Source organism: Corythoichthys intestinalis, chromosome 2, assembly GCF_030265065.1.
Source record: "Corythoichthys intestinalis isolate RoL2023-P3 chromosome 2, ASM3026506v1, whole genome shotgun sequence".
Lineage (NCBI taxonomy): Eukaryota > Metazoa > Chordata > Actinopteri > Syngnathiformes > Syngnathidae > Corythoichthys > Corythoichthys intestinalis.
Window position 1 is genome coordinate 58,030,743 of NC_080396.1, and position 15,270 is coordinate 58,046,012.

Below are 15,270 nucleotides of genomic sequence, written 5' to 3' on the forward strand. Positions count from 1 at the left end.
TGACATGAGTATTAATGAATGCTTTGTCATTTAGTATTATCTGGCAAATTATCCCACTTTTGAATGGTTGAAAAAGATCCGAGCTGAACATAAATGAAGCTGGTAACTTAATTTGTCAGATGTCACTTAATGACATCTGTCAAATGCCCATGATAGTGTCATGTCATAATTATGATGGTCTTATGACAGTCCTATAATAGCGATGTCAAATAAATTGTTACCAAAGACCATAACAAGCAATCAATGAAACAACTGGAACAGTAACTGAATAAAAAAATTAGCGCTGAACATGAATTTTGATTGTTATTTACATCTGTAGCACTGCAAAGCATACCAGGAGGCATGCGTTGCCTATTAACCCAAATAAGTCTACAAATAAGCTGCACTGGACTATAAACTGCACGATTCAAAATGAAGGAAAAAAGTAGTGGCTTATAGTCCGAAAATTACAGTACTTAGGTTGATTTGAGAGCCCGGCCTTTGTTGATCTTACTTTGAAGTTAAATCGGGGCTCCTAATTTTACCTGCGGTCTTTTATCATATCTTATTTAATACATGTACTGTATTTCCACTTCAGTAAAGTGTGTATGTACTATAATCACCTTTGGCCAACATGGCAGAAAGCTGTTGGGTTGCGGGGAGGGTGCAGAGCGTGCTCAGAGAGCGAGCTTGGCAGCGGGAGCGCGCATAGAGGAAGGAGCGGAAGAAAAGAGGCAGACCAGTGGACCACAGTCGCCCGCGGAGTCCAAGACTGAGTGGATGAACGGAGCCGAGCCTTGTGCCTGGTTTTCCTGCACGGCGTCTTTCTATAGCTGCAAAGGACCAGATCTACAATAATGCTCCAACTCGTGCATCTCATGGCGGTTTTGGTGTGCGGCAGCCAAGGTAAAACGTGCGTGCGCGTGTACGTGTATGGGTGAGAGTGCACGCAAGGCGTGAGCATGGTGACTTTGTGGACAACTTGTATTTGCTGTGGTGAGATGTAGACGGAGAGAGGGGCTGGACTGTTGCGCTGGACCTTGTTTTGTAGTTGCATCACGTCTTTGCAGGAGCCAGGGGGCTCTGAAGGGGGGGGGGGGGGGGGGGGTCGAGGGGAGCTCTTGTTTTAAGAAGGAATACTACTCCTGATAATTGTTTAGTAATTTGCATTGATCAGATTATCTATTTTCACCATTCTGATATTTTATGTACTTAGGCAACTTCAACCCGATATATAAGAATTTCTGTCGTATTGTAAATCATGAATGTGCCGACAATCCCATACCAAAACTCCAGTCGGTCTAGCAATGTGCATAATAATCAATTGCAACAACTGCACGTACACGGTGCTGCGGTTGCATTCAAGTGTGCAAGTTTCCTCATGCAAAAGTGCACTGCGTGTGGTGTCCACGTTCATCCCACGCACATCTGATTAGCTGACGTCATAATCGTAAAGATTGAGTCTGAGAAAAACATTCGAGCAGTCAGGCTTGTTATCCGTGTGATCAACATTTATTTCTTTCACGTATTTACAACGAACTTATCTTTATTCGCAACTGATGTTTCAATCAGGTGTCGACGTATCACTTTGCTTGATTGATGATATTTACAGTGGATTGCTGGCACACGACAGTAGGTGGGGGTAGAGAGCTGCGAAGTGTTGCTCCATAGCCCATATCTGGACCCTTCATTAGGTACCCCTGCACAACAGAATGCATTTCTCCCAACGTTTTGGTTTGTCTGCTTTGAGCCGAGACACTAGCCTTACATCATAAATTTCCCACAGCACCCCACCAAAACGGAAACGTCATAAAGTCTCCTCTTTACAAAGTAATGATGGTCTCAAATTCACAAATGGATTCACTCAGTATGAAATCTGTTTACTTGAACACAAACTTGATATACACACAGGAGTCATTACATAATCTTTTGTACGAATAGCAACAAGTGGATACACAGGTTGATTACAATGAACCCTGCCAGCCCTTCTAGTCAAAATGGATTGGACTTCTAGCGCCGTCAATGGCAGTCAATTAGTTAATTACACTCTGTTATCCAGCATAAGCACGCGCAATAATTATTCCAGGAACTATATATATCACTGGCATGGATAAATGAAAAAATCTTTCTTGTTGTTAAAAAAATATGGATGACGTGAAATTGGATTATTTCCTTCGGCACACCAAATGATCTATAGAATCAGCAGAAAGCAGAGTGGTTAGGAATCACTGTTCTCATGTGCCTTAAGATTCAAGTGCTGTGTGCATCAAAATAATAATCCATCCAAATAATCCAAAAATCCATTTATGATGGAATATACAAAAAAAGGTATTCCTTCCAAACTGCAGTACATAACATTTCTCTTGCTCTAAAAAAGTCATTTTTACCAAAGCAACTAACAGAGGAGACACAATGTAAAAAAAGCCTATTGCTTCTTGAATATCTTGATGTATTTTTCAGTATTTGATCCTTTACATTTTGTGCCGACTGGCCATATTCCTAACGCGGGCTGTGAAATTACACTTTTTAACTAGCAATGTGTGCAGCACAGCCCCTGGTCTCCCATTTGCAAAACATTAACTAAATGTATTATTTTGTGTTTCTGTAGCAAATTAAAAAAAAAAAAAAATCTAACAGTAATTACCTCTTTCGAAGAATGACGTTGTGACTTGCCTTTGCAACAATGACACTCAAACAAATACTATTAAATGAAAACCTTCCTGACTGAATCACCTGTTGTAAAGGCAATCTTTCTGATACAGCTTGTGTATTGGAAATAGATACAAGATGTATCCACAATATTGTGAAAATGCGAAGTGACCATAATTGGATCACTCATCACTACTGATTATAACACAACTACATCCATTTGTTTTATATCCTATATGGTTTGTGTCATGTCCCCCAGTTAATAAAGTATGAAGCTTATTTACAGAAAAGTCTGAACAAATTGAAGTTCTACCAATCAGGTTAGGAAGAGAATGTTAGTTCAACAGACTCCTGCTTTAACTTGCTAGCATATTGCTAAAAAATATGTATCGGCTTTGTTCCATTATTGCAGTGCTCTTTCATCACACTTTACCAACCATTTTCATCAGCTATCATTCATCATCTATTCATGATGGCCAAAGTCCACTGTAATTGAGCTGCCAGCCAATACCCAGAACTGAATGCAAATTAGAATAAAAACGGGGGTGATCTTGAGTTCAGTATTTAAAAAAATATATATCTATATGTATAAATATCTTGAAGGAGACATCAAATAATCACATTGCAATTGGTTTTCTTGTTGTAGCAGCAGCTTGAATTTGTGAGCGACGCTGAAAGGCTTTGCGTGTCTACGTTATTCCACTCTCTGTGCACACATCCCATACAGCTTCTCAACGAAAATGTTTGCTTTTGAAATCCCAGTTTACTAACTGCTTTGCACTTTGCATCCTTGAAGGTTGATGTATTTGGCTTTTACCGATGCTTAGTACAATGAATTACATGGTTGCTTGGGCTCACCGGGGACCCGCCGATGTGATGTTAAGTGGCGTAATTAAGATATTCTGCTGTATCTCTCAGGGGGCAACGTCAGTGGCTCAGGGTTTAAAAGATTTATACCCCTGCGCCTAAGTGTCTCTCATTGCACCCTGAGCCAGGGCCTAAGCATGTGTTTGAGGTTTGCTCACATCATGTACTGTGGCTTTGTGTGCGCTTGCTCACACGAATGGTTTTGAGCCGTAGCGCACAAAGGCGCTGTACCACAGAAGCCTTAAAATAAACCACATAGAGATGAATATTCATACAAGTCCTTTTCTAGAAATCCACATCAGCTATGTCGTGCAGGGCTTCCTGGGATTGTGTGTGCTGGGGTCTTGCAATGGTTGTAATATTTGAGCGATGGTCCAGAAAGAGCCTGTGTGTACAAGAAAGTGGAATCACACCCTCGAGGCGGCCATGTATAAGGAACCCATTTCAAGAATGACTGGAGTCAGCAGGCTTCTATGTTGTCCAAAGGGCAATCTCATTGTTATGGATATGCCATTTATTATCCTGTTTGTTTTTGTTTGTTTTTTTATATGATGTGAATGTGTGTGTGTGTGTGTGTGTGTGTGTGTTTGTTTGTGCCCTTTAGCGCTCATTTCCCCAAGTTTTGCCCTCTGCATCACTTTGCACACTGCCTATTGGCCACTAGTTCCATTACGTTGCCTGAATCCAAGCAGTCATGGTGGAAATAAAGTTCAAGAAACATCTTGATTTTTTTTTACCTGCATTTTTTCCCCTGAGCTGTAGAGCTGTTAAATTATTAACGCCTTTTCAGTGTGACTAAAACTTTGCCCAAATGCCTTGTTTCAGCATTTCCTAATGCTAAGCAATGTTTTTTTCCTTCTTATGAAAATACACAGCCGCTTTGAATATGTTGTTCATGGGGATTTTCGAGGTCAGTTGCCATGCAGTACTTTAGAAGAAGAGACTTGTCTTGCTCAAAGGCAGTTTAAACAGGCTACAAACTATGCAGCTAAAAGGATTAGCATCAGGGATTAGAAAAACCTGTTGTAAATATACTCATACTGAAATAAAAGTGAACTCTCTTGGTTCTATTTCCAGGTTACATTGGAAACAAACAAACTCTAGATGAGAGTTGACATTCCAGTAGGTGAGAATTTGGCACATTTTCAATAAGATTTGGCACCATGACATCTTCTGCCAACCTTCCCTTTATTTTCATTCAGAAGACTTCTTGTCATCACGGACGTGACTAAAGTTGTCCTCGGGCATTCTTTGCTTTCAGGAGGGCGTCTGAAAAGCATGTGCACAGGAGCAGCAGGCGGGGAGAGACTGTATTCAAAATTCATTCATTCCAAGTGAATCTGATTGCATCTCGTTAAAGTGCATCGCCAGAGATGAACTCAAAGTCTGTGGAGTCACACTGAGCCAAAATTAATAAAATGTAATTGGATCGTGTTGAGATTAAATCAGATTAGACCAGACCGATGTGATTGGAGAAGGCAGCCTTCTGCAGGACGAGCCAAGTAGGAAACACTTTGGTTTCCTTGCAGGTTAATGGACCGCGCCAGACCACGATGCTGACTGTCACCGGAACCAGCAAGAGGGCTGGCTCGCCACATTCATGTGGGTTGTGATGCTGTTGTCTATGTATAGCATGGCTATACTGCAGAGTTGTTGTAACTTCATGTAGCCCCTCGATTAAAACAGAAAAAGAAACAGGCTAAAATGGTTGCTGTCCACATGCTGAATCCTCACCTTTATTTAGCAATTAGGTTCCTGTCTTTAGCTCATTCATCTCACAGGTGGCAAACGTTTCATGTCCTGGCAGAGGTCTGCGAACACTGAATTCACTTATTTATTATGAATTTTTACACAATCTGTCATACAGCTATGCCACTCGCACGTTGCATTCACCCGAGAGTATTTTGGGCTGTGTACCTTCTCAAAATGTATTTATTCATGGCTAAACGCGGCAGGTATCAACTGCCATCCTTAGCTGCTTGCATTTAAAAAAAAAAGTAAGACATTCATAATACATTTCAGCAGTTTCACCATTGGTTGTCAATAGTAAGTATGAATGTTAATCCTAATTATATATTGGATTGGATTTAGTTTAGTGATTCTATTTATAATGAAACATTTCTGTCAATGGGCTCCATTTACAATTTTACACTGGCAATATCAGTATTAGACATTTTTCCTAGTAGAATAATCTAAGCATGACTTGCTTGAACATATTGTAAATCACACCATGTACAAAGCACTGGGTATTTACCAGGGGTGTAACGGTACATAAAAATCTCGGTTCGGTACGTACCTCGGTTTTGAGGTCACGGTTCGGTTCATTTTCGGTACAGTAAGAAAACAAAATGCAAAATATAAATGTGCTAGTTGTTTATTACACACCTTTGTGCTTTCAACAATAGGAACATTAGCCTATACAAAGCTAGAATTCTGCTCAAAAAGTAGCGGGTATTTAAAAATAATCAAACAACAATTTGCCTTTTAGACCCTGCGTATTGGTCAGCTTCCTTTCTGTAAGAAAGAAGAAAAAAGAAATCCTGTGCTCAAGAGAAAAGTAATCCCAATGACAAAGATTTTAACACGTATTTTACAAATGAAATGCCTCAATGAATCATTTTTTTTCTTATGAATGGTTTTCAAAAGCTTTATTGGTGGATTTTCTCAAGTAAAAGCGCCACACAGAAATGAATAAATTTAATTGTGTAAGCAGGATCTGTGTATTATTCTTTTTATTTGATTACAGGTGTTTTAGCTCATTTCAATTTATTTAATTTTAATGGGCTATTATTTATCTTAATATGTGTTTATATTTTACAAATGTGATGTAGTATTCATTTATATTGTATATTTAATGTTGTATAACTTTAGTTCCTATGTGAATATTAGTTCCTACTTGTTTTGTTGTGGTAGGAGGGTTATGTATTGAACACGGGGCCATGTTGGTTATTATTTTAGCAGAGAAGACAGCAGTAAATCAACAAAGACAAGTCAACTGTGCCCTGATCTACCACTCAAGAGATCTGATGGACTCAAAAAGTGGGTTACGATTGCATATTAGTTTGAAAATCAACCGGATCCACCGTATTTTTACACGAGTGACTATCAGTCTGCCCGATTCTAGCTACTAGTATTGACGCAGGAGGGTCGCGTCTCGCATCAAATAATAAACTCTGCCGTTCTTTTCACGTGCGTCGCGTTGAGCCGTTTCTGGGACGCGTCCAACACGCAGCCGCACTGCGACTGGTGTGCATTGGCTGATCAACTTTAATGCCCGCGTTTCACTGCGTCCTCGGGGCGTATATCTGGGTGATATACTGTCCTATCGTGTTGGTCCTCATTATAGTAGAGAAGACGGAGTAAATATATTCTACACAAAGAAACTGTAACCCGATCGACTCACAGCCTCGAAAAGTAAGGGTTACATTACGTCAGAAACTCGTGCGGTACGTCTCCGTTCCAAACCGAGCACCACATACCGAAACGGTTCAATACAAATACATGTACCGTTACACCCTTAGTATTTACATTTGAGAACACATACATATATATAACCGATCAAAGCCACTCATTACGCAAAGTCACGGACACTATTCTTATCTTGAGTCACAAGGGAACAAGGGCCGAGCACTGAACTCCTTTTCCCAGTTGTACTTTGCATTTTTACACTTGCCAATCTTTTAAATAGACAACAACAACAACAAAATATACTAAGCAGTTTCAAATCTTATTGAGTACATCCACTACACAGCACTAAAGAATCAGGAGAACAATTAACATCTGGCTGAGTGGCTTAGACTTGAGCCCAGAGGCATGTGTGAGAGGTCCTGGGGTGGGGAGATTTTCCACAGCAGATTTTGTGTTCAATGTCAACTAGTCAATGTCAATTTTTAGGTGTTGATTTTATTTATTTATATATTTCTTAAATGTATTATTATCATTATTATTTTTATTGAATATTTTGAATTCCTCTGCCATGTAAACATATACTGTCGGTCATGCTGAAAACAAAATGTCCTGCTTTTTTTTTCTCTCTCGCCTTGAATGCTTCCTCTCAAAATGAAGACTTTTGTTGTCTGCTATGGCACAATAGGTTTAGTTGGGAGAAACTAGGATTGTCCTCTTTGACATTGTTCATTATATACACTGAAAGAGTTATGTTAGGCGAGGTGAAAAGGTAAAAGACTTAGGTAAGGTGTAGATTTATGTGATAAGACCTGCCTCTTTCTATACTCAAGCTTGTGTTAGTGTTTTTTTCTTCTTTAGAGTCTTTCTTTAGCGCCTTTCATTTTCTTTGAGAGTTAAAATTGCTTGGCAAACCAGCCCATTTGTGCAATGTTGCTATCAACTAGGCTGAAATGTCAAGCAACAGTTTGTCAGCAATGACAAAAATAATTTACACCATCATTTTCGGACTATAATTAACTATTTTCTCTACATTTGAATCCTGCGGCTTTTACAACGCAGCGGCTTATTTAAGGATGTTTGTCGACAAATGAGCTCCATGTTTTCTTGCTTAAAAAAACACACATGAAGCTTCATCAATAACTGCATATTTCACCAAGTGCGGTCCTCGATGGCACCTATACAAGATTCAAGACTCTCATTCCCAATAACTGTGCATAAGGAACACACAACAATCAAGAGATAAATAGAAAGGGAATATTAGTACTTAATTAAAATAGAAGTAAAATATGAATGTAAATACAGTGGGGCAAATAAGTATTTAGTCAACCACTAATTGTGCAAGTTCTCCCACTTGAAAATATTAAAGAGGCCTGTAATTGTGAACATGGGTAAGCCTTAACCATGCGGGACAGAATGTGGGAAAAAAAAAAGAAAAAGAAAATCACATTGTTTGATTTTTGAAGAATTTATTTTGCAAATCATGGTGGAAAAAAAGTTTTTGGTCAATACCAAAGGTTAATCTCAATACTTTGTTATATAACATTTGTTGGCAATAATGGAGGCCAAATGTTTTCTGTAACTCTTCACAAGCTTTTCACACACTGTTGCTGGTATTTTGGCCCATTCCTCCATGCAGATCTCCTCTAGAGCAGTAATGTTTTGGGGCCGTCGGTGGGCAACACGGACTTTCAACTCCCTCCACAGATTTTCTATGGGTTTAAGATCTGGAGACTGGCTAGGCCACTCCAGGACCTTGAAATGCTTCTTACGAAGCCACTCCTTTGTTTCCCTGGCTGTGTGTTTGGGATCATTTTCATGCTGAAAGACCCAGCCACGTCTCATCTTCAATGGCCTTGCTGATGGAAGGAGATTTTCACTCAAAATCTCTCGATACATGGCCCCATTCATTCTTTCCTTTACACAGATAAGTCATCCTGGTTTCCACCCCAATGCTTCACAGTGGGTATGGTGTTCTTCGGATGCAATTCACTATTCTTTCTCCTCCAAACACGAGAACCTGTGTTTCTACCAAAAAGTTCTATTTTGGTTTCATCTGACCATAACACATTCTCCCAGTCCTCTTCTGGATCATCCAAATGCCCTCTAGCGAACAGCAGACGGGCCTGGACGTGTACTTTCTTCAGCAGGGGGACACGTCTGGCATTGCAAGATTTGAGTCCCTGGCGGCGCATTGTGTTACTGGTAGTAGCCTTTGTTACTGTGGTCCCAGCTCTCTGTAGGTCATTCACTAGGTCCCCCCGTGTGGTTCTGGGATTTTTGCTCACCGTTCTTGTTATCATTTTGACACCACGGGGTGAGATCTTGCATGGAGCCGCAGATCGAGGGAGATTATCAGTGGTCTTGTAGGTCTTCCATTTTCTAATAATTGCTTCCGCACTGGATTTCTTTTCACAAAGCGTTTTACCTATAGATAGTGTAAAGTGCTTTGAGCGCCTTGAAAGGTGGTAAAGCCTTTATAAGCCTATATAAGTATAACACCATTTACCTATTGCAGATTCAGTCTTTCCAGCCTGGTGCAGGTGTACAATTTTGTCTCTGGTGTCCTTCGACAGCTCTTTGGTCTTGGCCATAGTGGAGTTTGGAGTGTGACTGACTGAGGTTGTGAACAGGTGTCTTTTATACCGTTAATGAGTAAAAACAGGTGCCATTAATACAGGTAACGAGTGGAGCCTCGTTAGATCGTGTTAGAAGAAGTTAGACCTCTTTGACAGCCAGAAATCTTGCTTGTTTGTAGGTGACCAAATACTTATTTTCGACTCTAATTTGGAAATAAATTCTTTAAAAATCAAACAATATGATTTTCTGTTTTTTTTTCCACATTCTGTCTCTCATGGTTGAGGTTTACCCATGTTGACAATTACAGGCCTCTCTAATCTTTTCAACTAGGAGAACTTGCACAATTGGTGGTTGACTAAATACTTATTTGCCCCACTGTACAATATACAGTGGGGAGAACAAGTATTTGATACACTGCCGATTTTGCTGGTTTTCCCACTTGCAAAGCATGTAGGGGTCTGTAATTTGTATCATAAGTTCTCTTCAACTGTGAGGGACGGAATCTAATACAAAAAACAGAAAATCACGTTGTATGGTTTTTAAATAATAAATTTGCATTTAATTGCATGAAATAAGTATTTGATACATCACAAAAATCAAACTTAATATTTGGTACAGAAACCTTTGTTTGCTATTACAGATACCAAACGTTTCCTGTAGTCCTTGACAAGGTTTGCACACACTGCAGCAGGGATTTTGGCCCACTTCTCCATGCAGATCTTCTCCAGAGCCTTCAGGTTTCGGGGCTGCTGCTGGGCAACCCGGACTTTCAGCTCCCTCCATAGATTTTCTATCGGGTTCAGATCTGGTGACTGGCCAGGCCACTCCAGGACCTTAAGATGCTTCTTACAGAGCCACTCTTTAGTTGCCTTGGCCGTGTGCTTTGGGTCGTTGTCATGCTGGAAGACTCAGCCACGACCCATCTTCAGGGCTCTCACTGAAGGAAGGAGGTTGTCAGCCAAGATCTGGCAATACATAGCCCCATCCATCCTCCCCTCAATACGGTGCAGTCGTCCTGTACCCTTGGCAGAGAAGCAGCCCCAAAAATTGATGTTTCCTCCTCCATGTTTCACGGTTGGGATAGTGTTCTTGGGGTTGTACTCATCCTTCTTTTTCCTCCAAACACGACGAGCCGAGTTTAGACCAAAAAGTTCAATTTTGGTCTCATCTGACCACATGACCTTTTCCCATTGCTCCTCTGGATCATCCAGATGGTCAGTGGCAAACCTCAGACGTGTCTGGACATGCACTGGCTTCAGCAGCGGGACCTTGCGTGCGCTGTATGATTTTAATCCATGACGGCGTAATGTGTTTCCGATGGTTTTCTTCGAGAGTGTGGTTCCAGCTCTCTTCAGGTCATTGACCAGGTCCTGCCGTGTAGTTCTGGGCTGATCCCTCACCTTCCTCATAATCAGTGATGCCCCACGAGCTGAGATCTTGCATGGAGCCCCAGAACGAGGCAGATTGACCGTCAACTTGAACTTCCTCCATTTTCTAATAATTGCTCCAACAGATGTTACCTTCTCACCAAGCTGCTTGCTTATTTTCCTGTTGCCCATCCCAGCCTTGTGCAGGTCTATTATTTTATCCCTGATGTCCTTACACAGCTCTTTGGTCTTGGCCATTGTGGAGAGGTTGGAGTTTGTTTGTTTGAGCATGTGAACAGGTGTCTTTTATACAGGTAACAAGTTCAAACAGGTGCAGTTACTTCCGGTAATGAGTGGAGAACAGGAGGGGTTCTTAAAAAAGAACTAAGAGCCGAAATATTTACTAGTTGGTAATGTATCAAATACTTATTTCATGCAGTTAAATACACATTTATTATTTAAAAATAATACAATGTGATTTTCTGGATTTTTGTATTAGATTCCGTCCCTCACAGTTGAAGAGAATTTATGATACAAATTACAGAACTCTACGTGGCTTGCAAGTGGGAAAACCAGCAAAATCGGCAGTGTATCAAATACTTGTTCTCCCCACTGTATACAGCCTAAAATGTATATAAGTATAACATAAGTATGTCATGCAATGTACAAAATTAGGCTGAGAGGGAAATACAAAGAGTGCAAAATGAGGCGGGTTGTGCAAAAGATTTAGGTTATTTGGAGTTTAAAGTATAATATCCTGGGGGAAGAAATTGGATGCACTTGGCCTGTTGATGTTAATTTGGTTAATATATTTTTGACCAATAAAATGTTTTAAATGTTCAATCAATCAAGATTTGTATTCTTAAAAATGGTGATATATGGGCTGTGCTGCTTTTAGTCAAGTACGGAAATTACAGTAGCAAGAAAGCTATCTTAAAATTTACTGAAAAATTTAACTCAAACAGTCTCCAATTTTTGGGGGCAACCTATGGCCATATACTATACAGTATACAGTTTTGAAACCTATAAACACATCTCAGCCTGAATGCTAATTTATGCTTCTGCGTTCCGGTGATGGCGGAGCGATGGCGTAAACCTTATACCGTCATTGCACATTTGAAGGTCTGTGTCAAGGGTACGTATTGCTCTGAAATTCACCGCCATGCCACTAGAGGGGTGTGGCTTTGTCTTTGTACAGTTTTGGGGGACTCTTGTCGAATTCCTTTAGTTTTCGTCCGGTCATTGACAGCAATGGCAACAGAGATGGAACGTGTATATTTGCAGCTGCAGCTAATCAGTATTGAACAGCAAATGTTGTTAATACAAATGTTGAAGCGTAGGCGACACAGAGGATGTTTGCGAATGTTTGAAAACGGCGGTGTTGTTGTGCTGTACAGGAAACAACGTTCTGAGTGGACCAATCACAGTCCTTCGACGTTCACGTCACGCCTGTTGACGTGACGCGTAGTCAGGATTTTTTGGAGGCTAGCAAGCTACGGCGTAGGGTCGTTAATCGGGTCTGCGTTAATGGCGTAGGTCCACTGTCACCGCTATGCAGAAGCATAAATCAGCCTTCAGCAGGGACGGACTGGTAATCTGTAGCTTCTGGAGGATCACAGAACGGCCGGTGCTCTGGACGGCCGGCGGCCGCCATACTTACATCACTGTTTTTATCCCCTCTATACTCTGTGATTATCTACAGTTCGCATCCAATCCGACAGTTGGCAGCAATGCGCCTGGCTGAAAGACTTGTTGAGGCCTACAAAGGGGCAGGATAGAGCGATAAGAGCTTTGGCGGACTTTCTAGTTGCCACCGGGCTGAGATGGAATGAAGAGGGTTACTTGCTAGGTATATTGGCAATTGTTATCCACCAGGTAGCTACAATTTAAATTAAATACATGGCAATTAAAGGGCTAGTGCCAGCAAAAACATTTTAACTGTAAAACAACGTATGCACACGCAGCAGCAATATTAATTCAGAAGAAATATAACAAAATATTAATAACATTAATGGTTTTACTTTAAAGTTTAGGTAGTTAAATTGATATGAGATATATTTTTAATCATTTATATATTGTTTTGTTTTCTGGTTAATACTTTCCAATGAAGGTTATGTATACAGGATTAGTCTTGAAATGTTTACTGTATTTTCATTTAAATTTATTATTTGTGTGGCAAGATTAATTACGGCACAAATAATGAAGTCATTTTATAGACACAGGGGATAGGTGTTATTATAATCAATTGAATACATAAAACTTACTTTAAAATATAATTTTTTTTATTTGTTTATTCAGGTTGATTATAGAGCTAGGGCAGAAGATGAATCCAACTCCAGTTCAGCCTTGCAGTACTTTGAGCGCCCCAAGTCAGACAGTCACAGTCTAGACACATTTTCTTCATTTTTTTCTCAAAGTGAACGAAATTGATGCATTTTACAATAAAATATGAAAAAAAATTCTTCGGGGGGACATGCCCCCGGACCCCCCTAGAGGGTCTGTGTACAGCGATTCTTGTGGGCTGGGCTGAGGCAAAGTCCAGGGCTGCTTTTTAGTCCCAGTCCGCCCTTGGCCTTCAGGAGGCTATACAGTGATCCCTCGTTTTTTGCGGTTAACGGGATCCGCTCCGCCCGCCACGAAAATCCGCTAAGTAGAGTTGGCGCCTATTTACATTAAAATGAAAACAATTTTAAAAATTGTCTTTTTTGTGTGTGTGTGTTCAATGCATTCATTCAGATTTAACAGCAAGAGATCATATTAGACATGTTTTTTCTCAAAGTATAATTAAAAAAACCACCAAAAAAAAAATTTATATGTCTATTTTCATAAGTAGTTTTTAAGCACAGCAAATGTAAAAAGTATGATATAAATGGGACGTACATATAAAAGAAAACAATGATTTGTGCATGTATACATGCATGTATCTTAACATTTTAGACTCCAGCGGCTCCTTCCTTGACTAATAATGATGAAGAAACACCTGTGAACTTCGATGAAGATGATGTAGATGACACAATGCACAGGTGTCATGGGAGCCTTTTACAGTACCTAAAAAATCTGCAAATAACTGAGATCGCATTGCTGTTTAATGAGAAGTTGAGAGTTGCTCACAGGCTCATTGTTGGCTTTTGTTTGTCTTTCAAATCCCATTTTACAATTTTCTTTGCCCATACAGATTGAGCCCCTGCTTTTTCACATAAAGTATGCGTGATGATAATGCATCAGACATGTAATTGATCGGTCCATCCACCTTTTAACATAACATATTGCCTTGCTTGCAATGTTGGTAATGAGTGGCCTTTGAAATAATAAACTGGACGTTGGCATCTAGGTAAAGCGGCAGATGATTTGAATGAGTAGACGATATCAGACTGACAATGATGATAGATAGAAGATAGAAAGACAGAGCAACAGGACAGAGTAATGATGTTTTAATGATGCGGAGTAGGTAATAAGGAGGATGCTGTTATTGACAGCTACACAGTGGTGCTTTGTATTTTAATTGTGCTTTTTGATGGTAATGGGTCGAGTGTCCATGGAACTTTAGCTGTAGAAGCTGCCTACGTCGGATCCAAAACAGTGACTGATTGATTTAATTCTAAAGAATGGGGAGGCTACCTCGTGATATCATTGGGATGCCTTGTGTGAAAAATGTTTTCTTGTTTTTCAGCCACAATTTGAGTACAGTATTTCATTGCACAGTAAACAAAGGTCTGTTTTGTACAATTATGTTATGACACAGTTCGCACAGCATGCTTCCACCACACCACTTTGTATCAGAAGTGAGACTTGTTAAAATGCTCTTTTTATAACTAACTCAGGGCAAATTTATGTTGCTGATCGTGCCAAGATGGGCTCAGCTGCCAGTCTCTGCTTAACATCATCTGCCAGATGACATCATATTGTTGGCTGTCTCTCTGGATTGCTTCTGCTTGGAAACGAATGTAGAGGCCATCTTGAGAAGAGATCTCTGATATCTTGCCTGGTGGCCATTATCCTTTATGATGGGAGGTGGTACTTAATAAGCAGTAGATGAGAGGGAAATACAAGGTTTGGTTGTTGTGTGGGAGGTAGCTGTGCGGCTTGCAGCATGGCCAAACAGTCTCAGTGCTCCTGATTGCCTCTTGATGCCAGACGATCTTCAAACAGAATTTCCTAATGAAACATAGGCCAGCTTCTTTTTGTTTCTTATTTGACTTCCACATTTGATTTCTTCTCTTCATGTGCTCACGCTGCGCTCTGCACGGTCCTCCCACACCAGAAGTCTCATCTGCTCGGGGAGTTAGGCTTTTAAGCAGCAGTACTTGGTCTTGTTTGCCTTAGAAGCTAATTTCGATGTTTGTGACTGCAGCTCCCAATATAGCCAGTAAACGAGATGGTCTTTTGGTTTTTCTTTCTTAAGTCAAAGTTTTACTTTCACATT

At 40.3% G+C, this 15,270-nt stretch overlaps 1 protein-coding gene across 3 annotated transcripts in view; it reads left to right on the top strand.

Moving 5' to 3' along the window:
- Positions 1-696: 696 nt before the first annotated feature.
- Positions 697-15,270, top strand: part of LOC130911888 (neural cell adhesion molecule 2-like) — a 329,503-nt gene continuing 314,929 nt past the window's right edge. For all 3 annotated transcript variants that reach the window (XM_057829526.1, XM_057829524.1, XM_057829525.1), the window contains exon 1: positions 697-885. In XM_057829526.1, the coding sequence (XP_057685509.1) occupies positions 837-885 (49 nt within the window). In that variant the 5' untranslated portion in view covers positions 697-836. The remainder of the gene's footprint in view (positions 886-15,270) is intronic.